This window comes from Ammodytes marinus, assembly GCF_949987685.1.
Source record: "Ammodytes marinus genome assembly, chromosome: 2".
Taxonomy (NCBI): domain Eukaryota; kingdom Metazoa; phylum Chordata; class Actinopteri; order Uranoscopiformes; family Ammodytidae; genus Ammodytes; species Ammodytes marinus.
In genome coordinates, this window is record NC_137231.1 from 23,711,434 (window position 1) to 23,730,294 (window position 18,861).

Here is an 18,861-nt window from a genome sequence, read left to right on the forward strand (position 1 = left end):
TGATTCAATTGGATTGCTTCACCACATTATTCTTCTTCTATATGAAGAATTTGACGTCGGTCTTGAGGTTGTTGTTGTTATTAACACTGTAGCGGTTGGGGAGGATCCTCATCTTCATGGTTCCGTCGGCGCCGCAGGAGAAGATGTGATTGGCCGGTCCCACCTCCAGCTGCATGACGCCCGTGCCCAGGTTCCTGAACAGAGACTGGCGCGCGTGTTCATTTGGAAAGTTGTAGAGCAGAGAGTGAGTCGCCATGCTCCAAACCTGTGAGGAGTCAGGGAGGGAGGGGACAGGTTAGGAAGGGAAGAGTTCATCACAACAGTGAAACTAATTAAAGAATACATCCGGTAAAAGTCTGAATGTCAACAAATCGCACGAAAAAGACCAACACCACCAATGACTTGATCCAGATATTGAAAATTAAAAAAAATGTATGTGATTGACAAAGGACCTGTGACACTGTTCACAGAAAAACATTCCTAAACTCTACGAGTGAAAAGATGTGGAATGGCCATCCAACTCGAGGTGTAATTTGTGAGTCGTTTGTCTACATAGCAGCCAAAGCCAGATGTAACTTATTCTTTAATGGTCACAATGAATGTGGGCAATGTAATTTACTTTGAGCTATACTGGACCGACAAACTATCTGCCTGAGGGAGAGCTGCAGGGGAAAGGAGAATAAATGTTACCGAAAACTGAACAGAAAAGGAAAGATGAGCTAGATGTTGCTTATATTTGTGGATGTACTAAATGAAAAACGGTAATGCAAACAATTAATAATTAGTTCCATAAGTAAATGAACAAGTGATATTCTTTTATCTGATAACTTAAGGTACTCTGCAAAGTGAACATTGTATGAAAAGGAAAATGTACAACTTAACTTGTCAGGAAGCATCTCTCATCATACTTGATCCCCCTCACACACATCTTGGTGCATTACATACTCACTAGCGCACATCAACACTTGACAATAGTCCCCAACAAATAAACTATTTATATTCACTCCTGTTCACCCTTTAAAAAAATGAAACTCTATATTCTGTGGCCTATTCCCAAAGATGTACATCTTCAGTAGGAACCAATGACCGTCCACTGTGAACCATGCTTAGCTTGCCTTGTTTGAATCGTATTCCCAGCCTGGGAGCCTTATTATTTGATAAGGTAATTCATAGACTGAAGTCTGAACATATTAGTTAATCATCCACTTCCATGGACTCATCGAACACTTTCAAAAGCTTATCCATTTACAGAACACCCATGTTGCATTTTCAATCAGCCAGCACATGATTGCAATTCAAATGAGTCACATCGCATAGAGTTTTTCAGTGCAATGATGCGGAATGAAAATCCTTTGAATTTCAAGGAGATGTGGCACTGCACCATTTCTGGTCCGTCAGCGTGACGCAGCGGCTTCATCCTTGGAGTGACAGCAGCGTGAGACGCTCCACCATATTCAAGTTGAAGAGATGAAAGAGCTGCCATCTTTGGAACATTATTAGCTTTAGACGACCACATCTTCTGCCTGCTCAGTAAAAACCATTTCCGTTTTGCCTTTTTTTCTGTGTCACTTTTACCTAATAATTTAGTCTCCATCACTCACACTGTTGTCCCGAGCAGGAAATGACTCATGTGTGTGACATTGGGTTTGATTGACTGTGATGGCGCACACTGACACCATGGATACATGCAACAGTCTTCGTCCTGTTCCGACAGGTGCAGGTTAACTTTGTGGGAGAGCTTTATCTGAGCAAGTCTCCACTCCAGGATAAGAAGATTTTAGAATGAATGTTCCCACTGAAGCTCTCATAAAATTAATAACTTTCTGGTAAAAAAAAAAAAAAAAAAAAAAAAAAAGTTGTTAAAGTTATTCGACTTTTTTCTTCCTCAAATAACTTTGATGACTTTTTACCCTTTCTGGGAAACTTTCTAACAGAGCAAACTGTCCAGTTTCCACTTGCAGCAGAAGACCTCGAAAGATATCAACAAATACTAAGCAATATTCATATATTCTCCGGTCCTTTGGAAATTTCCTTTCTCTCCAAATTTTATTTTCTATGCAATATAAAAAGGTATTTAAATCACTTTTCTTAACTTTTTGGGATGCAAAAATGACCTCGAGTGAACTCATTTCAAAATACCTTAATGTTGCCCTCAGATGATCCACTGATGAAACAGTCCTCGGTGGGGTCGACAGCCAGGGCTTTGAGTGGAGAGTCGTGGGCCTGGAAGCTCTGTCTCTGGTGTCTGTGAGGAAGCTCCAGCACACTGATCCAGCCTTTCCTCCCGCCTGTGATGAGCAGCTGCTGCCGGGGAGCCATGGACAGCACCGTGGCACCGGACTCATGGCAGCAGAACGCTGAGAAGAAGAGGAGGAGAAGATATGTTCAGGAGAACATCGTATTCATTCAGTCAATAAAATGTCAGAAACTCAAAGTGTACGTCTTTAAAAAAAGATTGGAAGGAAAACACAGATATTCCAGACATACATATTTTGGAATTTTTGCTCTAAAAAAACCCATTAACAATTATCAAAATGTATGCAAAATGTTTAGCTGGTTATTTAAAGAGGCTGTTACAAAATCATATATAATGCTTTTCTTTTGCTGCATCTTACCATGTACAAGGCTGTTTGCAGGAGTCACCAAAGTGTCCCACAGACACACGTTCCTGTGGAGGACAAAAATGACCAAATTACTACCAATTCTAGCATTTTGATCAAATAAATGTCATTATCCCAGTCGGCTAAAGCCCAACTGAATGGACAATACTCAGCATTTAATCAGAGTCTCATGGGGAGATGAAAGTCTTTGTACCTGTTGTCTGTTGAGAGACCTGCGGTGGCAATGAGGGAGGAGGAGCCCACAAAGACAAAGTCGTGAGCTGTTTTGTTGTGGCACTGCAACGTCTGGCAGAGACACAAAGACCACACTTAGTAATAGTGACAGTAATAGAGAAGCAGGAGAGGAGAAAACTAAAATGATGTAGACAGGAAGAAAGAGTCAGGACATGAGAATGTCTAGACAAAAAAAGGATAAAAAAGAGGAAAGAAAATAATAAGAAGATACGGTACAATGATGGATGTCAGGGAGGTTCTTACCAGGTACGGTTTGGGTGCATTCCCACTGGTGTTGGTCTGCCAGAGACTCAAACCACCGTCAGCATCTACAATACCAAACTACACAAAAACATTCAGAGTGCATATATTAGACTGTGTTGAAACAAAGTTAAAATTAAATGTAAGTACATTCACAACCAAAAACATATTGCTGCCAGGTAATGCTATCATTAGGAGCCTTCACTCCCATCGGCTCAATGTACCTTCCAAGTCGTATCAATGGCCTCTTAGGTCTGAGCACCACTTATATAACTATAATCAAGAGCTCTTCGTTTCGTCCCTATTGTCAGCTGTTTTTTAAAAGCATATTTCACTCAGATTAAGATAGCACTGGCACAGACGGGGCACCATCTGAGAAAATGATTAGCTGGAGGCAAGTGGTGTGATTTCAGAAAACGTGTGCCGGAGCCAAACTCCCTGCTGTGGTTTGTGACTGAATGGCAAAGTTACGAGAGGAGGAAGTGTGAAAATGTTGAAGAATCTGACCCACATCACACTGCAATTAGTTGGAAAAGCTAAGAATAGTTTGAGCCAGTCCATACAGTACAGTAGAGTGTGTGACTGTGTTACCTTGTTGCCCTGGTGATTGAATCGTATCCTAGTGACTCTGGAGTTGCCTGGACTTCTGAAACAGATGATCTGCTGGGAGTGACCCCACTCGAACATCCTCACGCTACCATCCTGAGCTCCCGTCAGGTCTGAAAAACAAATCGGGACATAAGTTCAGCTCATTTTCCATCTCAATGAGCATTCTAACATCAGGTGTTGGCATTTCTGCGTTTACAAAAATCCATCTATTTCATAATTGATGAATCGCACACACCCACCCCCACACACACTTTAAAAGCTGTTCCCATGACCTGCTGGGAATTATTCAACCCAATCACCTCACAGCTGAATCCCCACTCTGAGGTTTGGCAGGTAAATAAAAAGGTTGTAACAAGTATGCTCACTCAGAGTTTACTCTAAAACAACCGTGAAAGAATACATGCCACTTGCTTAAAATCTATACGAGAAACTAAACTTTTTGGGTGAAGTAATCATCTCTTTTTAAAGATTAGACATATATCTGGATGGCACCTTTAAGATGCAGATAGTCTTTTCATCTCCCGACAGACATTAGAGTTGTACTTACAGTAAGGCAGTGTGGGATGGGAGGTCATCCTTCTCACGTTGTTGATATTTCTCTTTATCATCTGGAAGAGGAAAAGTGAAGAGGAGGAAAAGGAGAATATTTTTATTCCGTCAATATTAGTAGAAGCCAAGGCAGAAGCTCATTATTAGTGTGAATGCTGGAAGCATTGTGTAACGGCAACTGCTAGGCTATGGCATCTGCAGTGCTCATACAGTTTCAGTTGGGGTTAAGGATAAGGCTTAGTTTTAAGGACACAACAATTTTCTGATTTTTTGTGGCTCTGAGGCCCTTTTTTATTTGCTGTGCATCACAAGAGCGGGAAAAGAAAACATTTTAGAATCATTTCATATTAGAAAAAATCTCATTACCAACTTCAAAGTGATCTTGAAGATTAATTCTTTAACCGAGTGCTAAAAAACTGTATTGTGCTACATGAAATAACATGGCCATGGATGAGAGACTGAATGAGCGTCGTAAATAGACGACACCAGCAACGCGTGAACACCAGAGTAAAAAACACTGACAGCATAGAGAGAGAAGGTGGTGAAAGAATTTTGTGTTTTGAAAGAAAATGTTGGCGTGCAGCTCTTTGTTTATCGTGTCATCTTCTACATCTTCATTGCATTTATTGGTGGTCTACACTGTGTCCCGCTGCACGATAGTTACATAGCTGTAAACATAGTTAGGATAGCACTGGCTGTTTCTATCATCATAGCCCACCTACCAGCTAATGGTAGTGTCTGTCTGCAGTGGAAACTCAAGCCAGATCTAGGGTTACCGTTCAGTACCAAACTGAAACAAACCAAACTTTAACAAACTAAACGGTACTGCTGAGTTAGTAGAAACAACATGACTGTAACTTGATACTTGAGTCACATGATAACAGCTCAAGCATCTCTGGCACAACAGAGAAAATCGTTCCACAGGGGCGCAACTACCCACTTTCTGGGGGGTATGCAGACACTTAGCAGGCGCTGTGTACTCTGGTGAAGAGAATTAAAGACAAAGAAAACTTTTATTTCAGTTCAAATAAATAGTAAAATGAGCCAAATAAGTTAGTCAGCCAACCTTCTTGACTTTACCCATACAACGTGTGTATGTATTTACTAAGAAAAACATTAAACAGCTCAGAAAAACGGTTAAATGGGAAAAACCAGCTTGTTGATAAAACTTTTTTTTTCAAGTGAAGGAGATAGAAAAGGCATTAAATAAGACAGAAAATAACTTAGAGCCTCAAATCTATCGCACCAAATCCCTTACAATAAACTATCAAGATTGTGGCGAACAGGATTTTCAATATCATTGCTACACAACCATCAATCAAACCTCTCTCTCACACACACACACAAAACTCAGTCGTGCACTGGAATGGTGCAAAATATGATAATAGTGGGAAACAGGTGAGTTTGTTGTTTGGGCGCTGGCCTGCCTATATTCACTACACTACCATTCAAAAACTGTGAAAACAGCAATAGTCAAAAACTTGAGGTGACACGTTAATCTGCAGTGACAATTTGCGAGTCGCGGCCGATAATCAGTGTGCATTAATCAATACAATCGGCCATATAAAACAAAGGTTGGCAAACTGTGTACGGTGTATTTATTCATTCAACCACTTTGAAAAGTTTTTTTCCATCCACGCAATCTTTCTCCTTATCAATCTTCCCGTTTTCTGTTGTTTTGTGCCCCCGAGAGCTTTCTTTTCTGCCTCTCCATCTGTAGGTCCCTGTCATCAGATGACAACACGATTCAAATGAAAGCTCTCGCGCTCCAGCTCATGCTAAAGGGGGCGCGCACTGGAGCGCCTATAGTGTGGGGAGGAGGAGGCAAAGGAGCGGGGGGCGCCTTATCAGTCACGTGACTGTTACTGATCATATCATTTGCACAAACGCTGTTAAATACAGAAAAATGCCAACTCCAAATAATTTCCCCCCGATCGTTTTGGCGTCCCTCGAGTGCGGCGCCCCTATGCGCCGCATATAGTGAATACCCACTTTTTGCGCCACTGTCATTCCATACAGTGACCCAGGAGATCTGAGATATGGAAACATATTTAGTGAATCCATCACATTCAGGTAACAAAGTGTCTATAGTCAAAATCCCAAAAGTTCTAAATTGTAATCGTAATCATCATGCCTAACATATTCCATTCTTCATTTAGGTTACAGCACACATGGATGATTTTTCTATCATCATACAGCACACAATGTCTTAACACACTAAAGCTGAGTTACCATTGTATGATATTATCTGGAGGCATACATTAACAGCAATGTCTGCCAAGGATTTTATTTATCATTGTATCAATGTATTCTGCTCCAACCTTGAGCACACTGCCTGAGCGGTTGGTAAAATAATTATGATGCTGAGTGGTGCTTACTGTCCAGTCGGCATATCAAGAGCAATGAGCGGGGCTGGTTACTATCAACAAACATGACTTGTTACAAAAGACACTGCCAGGGTGCTAACGCCAACTTTCTCAGCTCAGTACAAACAGCTTGTACAGGCATTTACGTAAAAAAAAAAAAATACATAAATATGAAGGTTTGGGCTCGGTGTCTCCCAAGCTGCAGCAGTCAGCAACATATTTGTTCCTTTGTGAGTCAATGAGGGAAGCCAATGTTAGCAGCAGTCATGATTCTTTTGGCAAACGGAGCGCAGACGAAAGATGAATTATTAATTAGTCATTTAAACTGCTTTGAGGATTTCGCTTTGAGTGCAAATCCAAAAGCAACAGACAACATCAATTCATTCTATAAAGGCAGTGAGGAGCGTACTAAACCTATGACAATAATCGCTCTGCTGTTGAGGTTAAGTTGAGTCAACTCTAATTTTATCATCGCATGGTAGTTAAAATAATGGCTACAACTGAAAAATATTTTCATAAAGATTAATATGATGATTATATTAATCAAATAGTTCTCATATCTTTAAAATGTCAGAACATAGTGGTATATGTCAATCAAGTCACTAAATCCTAGGGCTATGTCTTTAAAAATGTTCAAACAGAAAGAAGACAAAGAAAAGTAGCAGGTGCGCATAATTGGCAATCTGAAATTTGATAATATATTTGGCCTTTTCCCCTGAAAAATAGTCTTTGCTCCCCGTTGCTTATCGTCACTCTTAAAAATGTTGCCGACTAATGATTTTTGTGGATGGATCACCTACATGCCCCCCACACCCATTAACGATAATGGGTTTCGGGTAACATCATCACATACAAATTGAGGTCTCGAGCTCACCACAGATGCACCACGGCCCGTCTGCAGTCCTCCCAGCCAGGGCATATTGATGGGCGTGCCGAGGCTGCTGTGGGTGTACGGTGTGGTACCGTGGAGCGCAGCAAAGTCATCGCGTGTATGGATCACCAGGAAATCATCACCCCCAACACTACAGACAGACAGAAGAATAATGAGGTATATGTAATCATGCATTTTCAATATTCCAAAAAAAATCAATATCAATGCGAACTGTGTGCGTTCAGTCCAGATATAGCTCCGAGACAAAGTTCAGCCTGAATAGACTCGATGAAGATTTGAGAAAGCAATGATCCTGATTTTGCGGGACAACCTTGCTTTTTTGTTGGCACTGTGTGCTTTTAAAGAGAAACAATAAGAGAAAAATGCTAACAATGCATACTGACAGAAAAAGACTCTGCTCAGACATTTTAAAACAACATCTCATTAAGGAGCAGCTGTACATAAATACATTTAGCTTATTCTGCTCATCCAAACACAGACACAGAACAGAATACAGATGCATATGCACCACCTACACAATCATTATTGAACCTTTCACATTCGCCTGTGCCCACACTCAATTTAACTTGATTGGTATGAGGGTAAAGAGAAGGGTTGATGTTACTCTGGATGAACTCTCAGTCGTTGGAACACATATGTGCAAACACACACACACACACACACACACACACACACAGCTTTTTTTTTTTACCCTTTGGCTTCGGCCTCATCATCATCAATCCATGTCAAGATCTGTGTGGCCAAGATGGATGACACATCCAACTCCTGAATGTCATGAGTGGAGGCCATGACCAAACAATTGCGATTTGCCTGGAAGACAGACAGAGACAGAAAGTCAGGAAATGGAGAGGTGGGTGATAAAGGGGATAAGTAAGGAAAACAGGGTGGCCTTAATGTATGTGCAAAATGTTGAAGGTATTAAAGGTATTTCCAACTCCATTGTGCAGGTGGCCTAGAACCTTCTAACTTTGCTTTTAGTGATGACCTGAGGTCTTTTGACTATGTAAGTGTAATAATTGTAATATGACGATGGTAAAACAAAGTCAACTTTTCCAGTCTGCCCGCTCAGCTGTACATAGTGTTGTCTGAATGTGCGGGGAATTGGACCTGAGATAAGGCATAAATAATAACTATATAAAGATAGTGTTCTTTTCGCTGATTGTCTCGTTTGCAGGTCATTTATAATGATTAGGAGGAAAAATTTGACAGTTTCAAAAACATTTAAAATATCCTCCTATTCCCTTTGATTAACATAGACTGACATTTGGCCCATAGTTAATATAAGCAGCTTTAAAATGTAGAAGACTAACATTTTTGTAGGAGAGATGTATAGCCAATAGTGTTTCACAAATTATTAGATGATGAATCTACTCCCACAGAAGGTTACACAATGTAAATAAAATACATTCAACTTTTTGATGGTTTATGTTTGTTTGTTAGTTATTTGTTTGTTTGCTGTTCAAGGCTTCAATAACAAACTGTCCTCACATGAAAATAGCTTTTCTCATAGTACATTGTGTTGCTCAGTGACATCCGAGATAAGAATTGTACCTTGTTGATGGCAAAGGCTGTGATGATGTCAGATTCCTTGTGGATGATGCGCGCCTTTCCGGCGGGGCTGCCCAGATCTGACTCAGACTGCACGCACACACACACACACACACACACACGCACACACACACAAAATGGAGATTCTATCACTACAGCTGAAATGTTGGTAAACATTTCCTGCAGACAAATAACAACAATAACTTCAGATGCTCGTGCCTTGCTGCTACAGAACCAATGACCTGACATGATCCATGAGAGGGGTTGAGAAAGAAAGTGTCAAATTATTTGCTGGTGAAGATAAAGCTAAGCCTATAGGGTCTTTGCTTTCTGCACTATTGAATATGTGCACTGTAAGTTTATGTGTTTGTTTGTCTTGCCTTTCGGGGTAAGAAGAGGACATGTGAGATGAAACAGGCCACAGTGTTAACCACAGCAGCACACATAACAATGTTAGTGCCATTAGATAGCATGAGCACAACAACCCTTGAGAAAGGAGCGCAAGCACACACTGTACCGCCGTAGAGGTCCTACGGGATGGATGCAGTATCTAGCAGAGTAGGTTATACTGTAGCTCTGCATATTGTATCGTGATCTAACATTTAGATAGTTACTCAAAAAGAGAGAAGCATCCCTTGAGTATGAGATTGAATTAAAAGCATTTACTGCATTTATTCAAGGGGAAAAGACCATGTCTTTTACCTGTCGGATGGAATAAAGTGGAACTTGACTTGTAGAAACCTAAATATGGTGGTTTGCCATTTTCAGCGAGCACATAATCCCTGTGGGACGCAGATTCACTGCGACAGTGTTGGGCCCATTACTCAGAGGCTATTCAGCTTCATGGCTTGTCCTCTGAGAGACTGGGTTAATTAACACAGAGCAGAATGGAGCAGCTACATCGTGGCAGCTTGCACTGTGAGAGCCAGAAGATTACAAAAACCTCTATGAAGCATCAGTGTTGAGTGCAATTCAAGATCGCAAGACATGGGTTTTTGGACAGCTTAATGTAAGATTAAAATCAAACAGTGACAGGAACATACAGAGTTCATGGCCTACAAAAACGTACACACTGTAATGCTGTTTCTACATGTGACAGGCCACATTTACTATTCATAGTAAATGTGGCCTGTCACATGTAGAAAGGCAAATACATGGCACACGATGTGCATGTTCCAATATATAGTCAACCATGCAGTTGACTATATAATCTATAGTTTAATCGCCCACACTACAGTATGGTGATGTGATGCATGTTTCAAGACATCTGTGCAGAATACAATATTGTTGACTCATTGGCCTTGTCAAATCAATAGCATTGTTGTTGATAAATAGAAAATCCCATTTTTGTGAACATCTAATTTTTTTTTGCTGCAGACTGGTTCTTGGAAACATGGATTTATGAATTTAGAGTAACCAGAGAGCAGGGATAACAAAAATGTCTGCCCACCCCAAAGGGCTGACACCAATTAAGTTCAATGTGATCCAAAGAGCAAAGTAAGATAATCAAAATTACATAATCAAAATATAGAATACAATTTGGAAGATCAGTTTGAATATAATAAGCTAACATAAGAAAAGGATCTGATAAAAAAAAAAAAAATGTGCAGCCAATTTTGGTTCATGACAGTGTTCCAGCCCAGCACCATAGGTCACAATTGATCAGACAGCAGTACCTGATTGTTTCCTGTCTCCTCCAAGCTTGAACATTTCATATTGTCAGTCTGGTCCTCACCCGACTTTAATGATCGGGGAAGCAGCACAGGGTAGTCGCAGCACACACACAGACGCACAAAAACACACACAACATACAACAACAAACAGTGATGAACCATGCAGCTGAACACACGGAGAAACTGAATTATTGTGCTGTTAATCAAACAGTGTGTTATTATTTGTATAAAATGAAAGCGCCAACACGCAACTGGAGGCAGTAATTATACATGTGGTTAGCATGCGGAAAGAGAAAAGGCACCCGGGGCTAAATTCAGAGAGCTGTGAATTTTTTTTTCGTAACAATGTGTTGTTCAGTGACAATTAATACAAAGTGCTAGTTGTGCAACATAGACACAGTTCATGCATTGGGATGGAATGTTTGTCAACGTGGTGTGTACCTCATTCGGGTCCCGTTTCTTGGTGAAGATGTGTCTAATGAAAGTCTCCTGCACTTCTTCCTGCTTGACCAGAAACTGCCACAGACGCTTCACTGGCAGCGCTGAAGTGTGGCTAGTCCTGAAAAAGAATAGCTCCTGCATATTATTACCAAACGCTCATTCATATCAGTCGTATCCGTTCACTGAAGCACAAAGAAAAAAAAGGGTTAGAAAATATTTTTCTCCGATCAGGGCCACTGGTGCTGATCTGAAAACTGCACATATCTAGAGCTTAAAGCAAAATGCGTCATAAAGTTACTGTTATTCCTTCAACAGCAGTGCATCTGTACTGTATGTGACATGGGCAAATCTACAGGGCTCATATCTCCATCTCTCTAAAGGAGGAAATCTATGGTTATGTGCATGACTGTGTGTGTGTGTGTGTGTGTGCGCGTGCAGATAATTCTCACGCCGAAGGTAAAATACATCATCTTTACTTTAATTTGTGATAGTCAAAAGCTGAAGGGTATATCTGAAAGCTTGAAGAGATACAATAATGGATAATTCAAATGCCTATGAAAAAACAAAAACATTATGAATAAAAAAAGTAGAGGCTGAATGATTTCAAATATAGTCAATTTAAAAAAAAGGAAGGGTACAAAATAGTGTAAACAGAAATCCTCATAATAATCTAACTTGTGCTTTTGATCCCCCCAGCTCATGGCACTACCTGAAGGGGGTGTTGGAGGGTTCAAACAGGGCCTTGTGTCTGAGCAGGGCCGGTCCAGGTGTGGCTGTCTCGTCCTGTGGGTGGGTGGAGATGTACTTGGAAGGCGGGCCCCCGAAGATCTCCAGCCTTTTCTGCAGCACCTGCTCCCAGCGCTGCAGCGTCTTCAGCACCGCGTGACACAGAGGAGAGGCCACAGGCAGATCTGTGTTCAAACAGAAAGCAGGCAGGCGCACACAAACAACCAGGCAATAAGATTAGCTGAGACATGGCTGGGGGAGAAATGTAGGCTGCATTTGTTTACATCCTGGACTGCAGAGTGTGGTGTGGTGTGGTGTGGTGTATTTTACCCAATAGATCGTATCCTGCCATTGGGTAAAAGGACTTGAGGTTGACCAACACTAGCTGAACCATCGCCAGACGCATCAAACACCAACTGGCAGGAGGAATAAGAAAACATTTAGAAATTAGATTACATTTGAATAGAACTACTCCAAATGGCTCTAAAGCTGCTTCCAATACACTGAGGGCAATCAAAGTGTGTTCAGGCTGAATGTGGAGTTACATTTAGAGACAGTGGGGACTGAATATAAAAGGGCAATGGAGGGACGCAAACAGCTTTTAACAAATGCAGGATTTAACTCTATAGGCCGCTAGAACTGAAGTGAAGACAAGCCACTGTTTGTAGTATTATCTACTCATTCATTGGCTCGTGTCATTACCTGTATGAGTTGTGGTTGGAATGCTCTCTCTGTGGAGAGTTGGGGTCAAATACATCTTCATACTCGTCCCCATCTTCCTCTTCATCTTGACTCCCATGGCTCTCCTCCGAGTCGTAGTCAGTCCGGCTTTCCGATGGAGGCAGTGTAGGCTTAAAGACACAAGAACGACAACCATTAACACCCGTACAAACACTGTTTGAGCTTAAACAAAATCACCAAAAGATAAGGTAATCGTCAAAAGAAATATACACATATCTGTATGGCAGAGATGATTACAATATCCCTCTATAAGATTTATTAGGTATAAATATGTAACAATGACCTTAACAATCAGAATCTAATGATGCTGTTGTACGTGAACATTATCCTGAATAAAAGTCATTACATTTAAGCTAGACACATAAAAGAAAGAAAAAGAATGGATATGAAATTGTGATGCTCCAACAGATTATTCGGGTGGGTGGGGGGGGGGGGGGGGGTGTTAATCAATATTCTGGATTACCTTAGTGATAAAGTAATCCCAAATGCTGAGCTCGGGAGGGACAAATCGTTCTTTGAAGATGGAGGAAGCTTCTTGTTCCACCACAGGCACATGCTTGGGACTGGTGGGGCTTTCCCGTTCTGTCCCAGACTCCTCTTTGGATCCACTGCGTGATGACAGGATCCTGAAGCGCCTGGACTTCCTCTCTGAGCCGCTCGGAGAGGCTGGGGGGGGAGGGGGGGAGGAGAGAAAGTGTTTATTAAATTGCTCCATCTATGATTTATGCCTTTTCACATCATTTACAATGCATGCGCCAAGTCAGACGTGCCTTTTTTTCTCTAGTTTTTATTGATGATGACAATAACATCAGCCTCTAACATTGAATTCTCTTCTAATAATTTATATTAAAAAAAAAAAAAACAGTAGTTCAAAATGTCAACATTTGTCAAATAAACTGGAAGTTAGAGTTGCATTACATCAGGTTTCCCTCCCTGCCAGCTGGGAGGGGAGTTAGCACGGGCAGAGGGTGTGAGGGGAAAACGGCTCCCACACTAACAGGTTGATGGATTTCACAATGACCTACAGACGGGAGCCCAATTAATTTAACAGGACTGATTTGATTTAGCTTCTGGGTCACCTCCAAAAGAAAAGAAAAAAAAAAAAAAAAAAAACACAGCACAGCACAGCACAGACAGGAAAAGCCCAAAACAAATCTCTCCTGACCTGGCGTGGGCGTTCTGGTTGGGCTGTTGGGTTTCTCTATGACGGGGACGCGGGCGCCTCCCCCGAACACGCTCACCCAGAGCTTGCTGTTGAGGGGATGGGCCACGATGCGAAACAGCTCGCTGCTGGAGTGAGTGGCCATGCCGTGAACAAACAGACTGAGGAAAACGGCGCTCAGGATCTCACACAGCAGCACGGCTAAGCCCGGCTGGCTCTCCTCACCCGCTGAGCTCAACATGCGGATCAGAGAGGCGATACCTGCAGAGAAAGAAAAGAAGAACATTAATGCAGGGACAAACAGGGAGGATAAGAGGAGTGAAAGAAGACAGCATTTTAAACACTATTTAAAAATGTGTTAACAAGGACAAGGACCGAAAGTTTTGGGAGCCGACCAAAATATTATAACGAATTGTAAACTCTTACGACCATATTTTCATATCAAGAAAAACAGAAAGAAGAATATATAGCCCATTGACAGTCAACTTGCTGAAGCGTGAAATAGTAGAGTTAATCGAAAGAAAAGGCAGAAAAGATGGATAAGGGGTTAGGGAGGCAGAGAGCTGCACAGAATAAGAAACAGCAAACAGTAAATGAGAAAGACAAAGAAAAAAGACAATGACATTTACAAGGGCTGAAAAGTTTTTGTTTTTGATCTTCGTCAAACATGTTTTTGTCTCTCACTCTGTGCACAACCTCTCCCTGAAAACAGGATGTATTTATTTATTTCTTATTGAGAACAAATCCCAGGAGAAGACCTTTGATGTTCATTGCAATCAGCACGGACTGTAGATTCAATCCAGTTTATTAATCCAGAGCTGAACACATTTTTTTTTAAACTACATAGTCAGCTGTTTAAGCAAATTACTGAGCCTTTATAAAAATGTAAACTAAATATGGAAGACCTGTTTGACATCCTTAAGTAGGAAGCTTAGAGCTGAAATGTCACAGACAACACAGGGTAGTACTGAAAGATGGACAAATTCAGTAGTTAGTCTGGGTCTTTCACTTGTTGACAATTAAAACAAATATGATTTTCTTGCATAGAATTCAGGCCAACAATGTTGTTTGAGTCTGTCTTGATTTACCTGGCCACTGTGCAGGGGAAGTGTTGGGCTGCACAGACTCATCCATGCTGACGGTTCTGACAGGCTGCTTCTGAGACAGCAACACACTCTGATACACCGTTCCTGTGAACTGGTTCATGTGGCTGTGGGAGATCCAACCGACAAAATGAAAGAACACACACACACACACACACACACACACACACACACACACACACACACACACACACACACACACACACACACACACACACACACACACACACACACACACACACACACACACACACACACACACACACACACACACACACACACACACACACAAACACACAAACCTGACGCTAGCAAGCTTTAATGCAACTTCATTTAAAAGGTGCAGTCAGTGATTCCGGAGAACGCTTGTTGTCAAAATAATTTTTTGACATAATCAGTGAATATCTCCTCATGATCCACTACCTGTCTGTACTATGTTTGTGCTGAAAAAATATCCAGTGTTAATACACAGCCTAGGCTCTGTAAACAAAGGGCTTACTGTAGCAACATACCAGTTTGGTTGACAGAGGTACGGCATGGTGTGAGAGACAGGTATGTGGACGGTTAGAGGTAAGAGAGAGTGTGTGTGTGTGAGATTTTGGCCTGGTTCCAAATGATTTACAGATTTCAGCTTTGCGTGGTGAAGCTCCTACCGTCCTGATTAGCAGCAGCAAAAAACTGAACTTTCTCTTTGTTAAACGTTGCTCCGAGGAACTTTCAGTTTGTGTTAATTCTAGCGCCCTCTTTGGACAAAAGAGGTAGTATTTTTTACCACGCCAGCTATTGTTCCTGTGCGAGCGTACCCATTACAAAGGCATTAAGAAAAACTATATAAAAATAGAATTCTTTGCACCGATGGTCTCATTTATTGTTGCATGTAATTTATGGTCATCAGAGGAAAAATGAGACTGTTTCAGAAATATTTAAGCATCTTTAAAGCCCCTGTTACTGTAAACCCAAATCCACCAAATCCTTCTAACTATGTAATGTGGGAAGTTAGTTTCATGATAGTAAAGTATCTGGGACACTTGCTGTTTCACTCCAACACATGGAGGAAAGAAAAAACACAGACACCATTTCATCACACCTCTTCAGCGACGCAACAGGGGAGTTTATATAACAATTACCATATTAAAAGACGGTGTTAAATTATAACGTAGCTTTTTCCAATTTAGTAAACACTGTTCAAATCGCAAACAGCATGCCATAAACGGCTGCATGTGTGTAAATGAGTTATGTCATATTGTGGATGAGGAAGATGCAAAACCAAACGCTCATTTCCTCCCATTGCTCCGAATGGGTTGAGATTTAAAAGCAAGGGAGCTTGCTCTAAAAAGTTAAACGAAAAACTCTCGATTATCGAAATATTATTAAACTGAAACCATTCATTATATTTCTTAGAATAGGTCTGCTCAAGCATAGATACAAATAAAATAAAAAGATTCTGTACAACATCAAGCAATCAAACAAAGGATCTGGAGTTGTCTTGACAGATGAGAAACTATCCTCTGAACACACACATACATGCAACCTTCCAAAGTTTAAATCCCACTGGATCAAAGCGATTGCGAGCTACGGTTCTTAAATAAACAATGTTCTTCCCATCTGTCAAAACCAAAAATCTAATTAAGTATTTACAATAAGAATCACAGACAGCAACCCCCTCTCAGCTCTCATGAATCATTCCCGACACGATCAAAACAGACAAGTGACTGTCATATTTTTCTTTTTTTAGAGCTTTGTAAAAGTAGCCTGAAGCTTGTGTTAAGATGATTTTGCATAAACAAAGCCTAAGACATCTTGAAAAGCGTTTTCCACTTTGATTTTACATTGGTTGCGTTTGAATTGCCATGAATGTGTGCATTACCCTCTCATTATAAAGTAATGCTTGGTTAGCAGTACATCCCTTCCCCTCTTTTCTGTTATCACAAACACGATCAATTAAATTACAATTATTTCTGCCAGCATTTTGACTTCTTAATGCTAATGCTTAGAATAACAAATAAAGTCAGATCAATTTCCATAACTAAAGAATCCAGTGTGGGCTAGTGAAAATGAAAAAGGGAACATAGTTTCATAATAGTGAAGCATTGCTTGAAGTCATATAAAGAATTCAAGAAGCTTTTTTGGGAGAGATGCTCCACCGTAGATACTCTATAAGGACCTTTTTGAGTAAGGCTCTGTTAAAGCTTATTTCTCTCCCAAACACTGGGGTTCTGCAAAGATTTGTTTCCATAGGTCCCCTTTTCACTGTTAACGAGTGTATGGTGGGAAATTAGGTGATGGTTTGTGAAGCTGCTGATAACGTTGGAGTCTGGAGGAGTGAACAGCTTAAAAATATTGGTAACAAGTGAGGCAGGTGAGACACTTACCTGTTGGTGTGTCCATCACACAGACACTGATATATACAGGCTGACAAGGAGGCAGCCAATGTGTGCATCACGTAGATCTGAAGTGAGAATTATTATTTAGTGTTTGAGGAGTATGGCATGGGACAATATGAAAATTTCATCCTGATAATAATCAAACTTCTTAGAACTCTTAAAATGGCTTTCCATTCTGGATCCCTTAACCTTACGTTTTGTCAGAGAAAATAATGTTTTTCTTTAGCTTCACAGATAGGAAGCATCTTTATATTTTCAAGCTACTCATGTTAGGATATTCACGATAATAGAAATCCCTAGGATCAACATATTGTTAGATATAAGATTTGATGACAACATGCTATACAAACTTAATTTAAACTTTACGATTAGTTCCAAAAGCAATCTTAAGGCAGATAGTCTGACTTAAGAATTTCTAAATCTTAAATTTTAAGAATTATTTAACTGAGTGGGACATTTTTAAGTTGACAACTTGGTAACGTGTCCCGGTTTCTGAAATACCTTGAACATATACTGTATATGTCATTTCCTGATACTGCAATATCTCCATAGTTATTGGCTGACTTGTGTTAATATGGATACAATTAAATGACAATGTATAAATGAGACCAGAGAGTGAGTTACCTCATTGTTGACAACATCGGGATGTGGAGGAGAGTCCAGTGCATTGATGGTCTGCAAGATGTCATGAGCCAGGTTAGTCAGGTAGACGATGGGATTGGCCACCACTGTCTTTATGTTGGCTGTGCAAGCCATCAGCAGAGGGATAGAGGTCGGCTGAGAAAATGGAGTCACAGCTGATAGGATGGAGTCATCCTGTGCGGAGAAAACATTGAAATGTGGGTTCATTTGTGGGTTAAAAAAAAGAGCGTTTGCCGGGACACAACAAAAATAGATGCACCAATGGATACATACACTGTTTTGACAATGTTGATTGTGTATTGCACAGTATATAAAAACAATTCAGAGTTTACGGTTCACAAAAAAAACACCCATCAGACTTTCTGGGACACACGTCGCACTCACAGCAACAGTAAACATAAAAATAAAAATAAGATATTCAACGTTTTCATTTATATTTTTAGAGGGTAAAATAGACAGCATAGAAATGGGCCTGGGAAATGAGGGGCGCTGCTTTGAACAGTGAAATAAAAGCATTTTTCCCTGAACCAAAACAAGTCATACAAGATCCCTTACCTAGAGAGAGCATGAAGTATTTTGAACTGTACTGTATGTGTGAAAAGAATAGATAGGCAGAAGTGTGGTGCCTGGTTTTGCAAGTGTTTATTAGATTCTTGAACATGACACTGTGTGTAAGAATACCAGAGGCCTAAGCTCGTCACACTTGATGAATCACATTGAGTTGTCACTAAACTCCTTAACAGAACCTTGACACACTGATGTCTGAAGTTGATACTAAAAAGGAGAGCACGAAAAAACACAACAAATGGAGAAATTTGACAACCATGGCACCTGGAGCTGTGACAGAAAAAAAAAAAGCTTTTATCTCAAATTCAAAGTAAAAAAGGAGACAGGACCCCTGTGCCTATCCACTATGCTACCATTCAAGAG

At 40.6% G+C, this 18,861-nt stretch overlaps 1 protein-coding gene across 2 annotated transcripts in view; it reads right to left on the reverse strand.

Moving 5' to 3' along the window:
• Nucleotides 1–26: 26 nt before the first annotated feature.
• dmxl1 (Dmx like 1) overlaps nucleotides 27–18,861 on the reverse strand; it is a 52,355-nt gene continuing 33,520 nt past the window's right edge. Inside the window, exons 32-51 of one of the 2 annotated variants that reach the window (XM_080046647.1) lie at nucleotides 17,914–18,105; nucleotides 17,278–17,354; nucleotides 14,891–15,012; nucleotides 13,806–14,063; nucleotides 13,104–13,306; nucleotides 12,602–12,750; nucleotides 12,230–12,315; nucleotides 11,883–12,084; nucleotides 11,174–11,291; nucleotides 10,736–10,798; nucleotides 9,063–9,149; nucleotides 8,203–8,321; nucleotides 7,494–7,641; nucleotides 4,252–4,312; nucleotides 3,687–3,814; nucleotides 3,099–3,176; nucleotides 2,815–2,906; nucleotides 2,616–2,668; nucleotides 2,140–2,357; nucleotides 27–265 (exon numbers count right to left, since the gene is read on the reverse strand). In XM_080046647.1, coding sequence (XP_079902773.1) covers nucleotides 38–265; nucleotides 2,140–2,357; nucleotides 2,616–2,668; nucleotides 2,815–2,906; nucleotides 3,099–3,176; nucleotides 3,687–3,814; nucleotides 4,252–4,312; nucleotides 7,494–7,641; nucleotides 8,203–8,321; nucleotides 9,063–9,149; nucleotides 10,736–10,798; nucleotides 11,174–11,291; nucleotides 11,883–12,084; nucleotides 12,230–12,315; nucleotides 12,602–12,750; nucleotides 13,104–13,306; nucleotides 13,806–14,063; nucleotides 14,891–15,012; nucleotides 17,278–17,354; nucleotides 17,914–18,105 — 2,682 coding nt within the window. In that variant the 3' untranslated portion in view covers nucleotides 27–37. The remainder of the gene's footprint in view (nucleotides 266–2,139; nucleotides 2,358–2,615; nucleotides 2,669–2,814; nucleotides 2,907–3,098; nucleotides 3,177–3,686; nucleotides 3,815–4,251; nucleotides 4,313–7,493; nucleotides 7,642–8,202; nucleotides 8,322–9,062; nucleotides 9,150–10,735; nucleotides 10,799–11,173; nucleotides 11,292–11,882; nucleotides 12,085–12,229; nucleotides 12,316–12,601; nucleotides 12,751–13,103; nucleotides 13,307–13,805; nucleotides 14,064–14,890; nucleotides 15,013–17,277; nucleotides 17,355–17,913; nucleotides 18,106–18,861) is intronic. The other variant, XM_080046648.1, reaches the window with a different exon arrangement.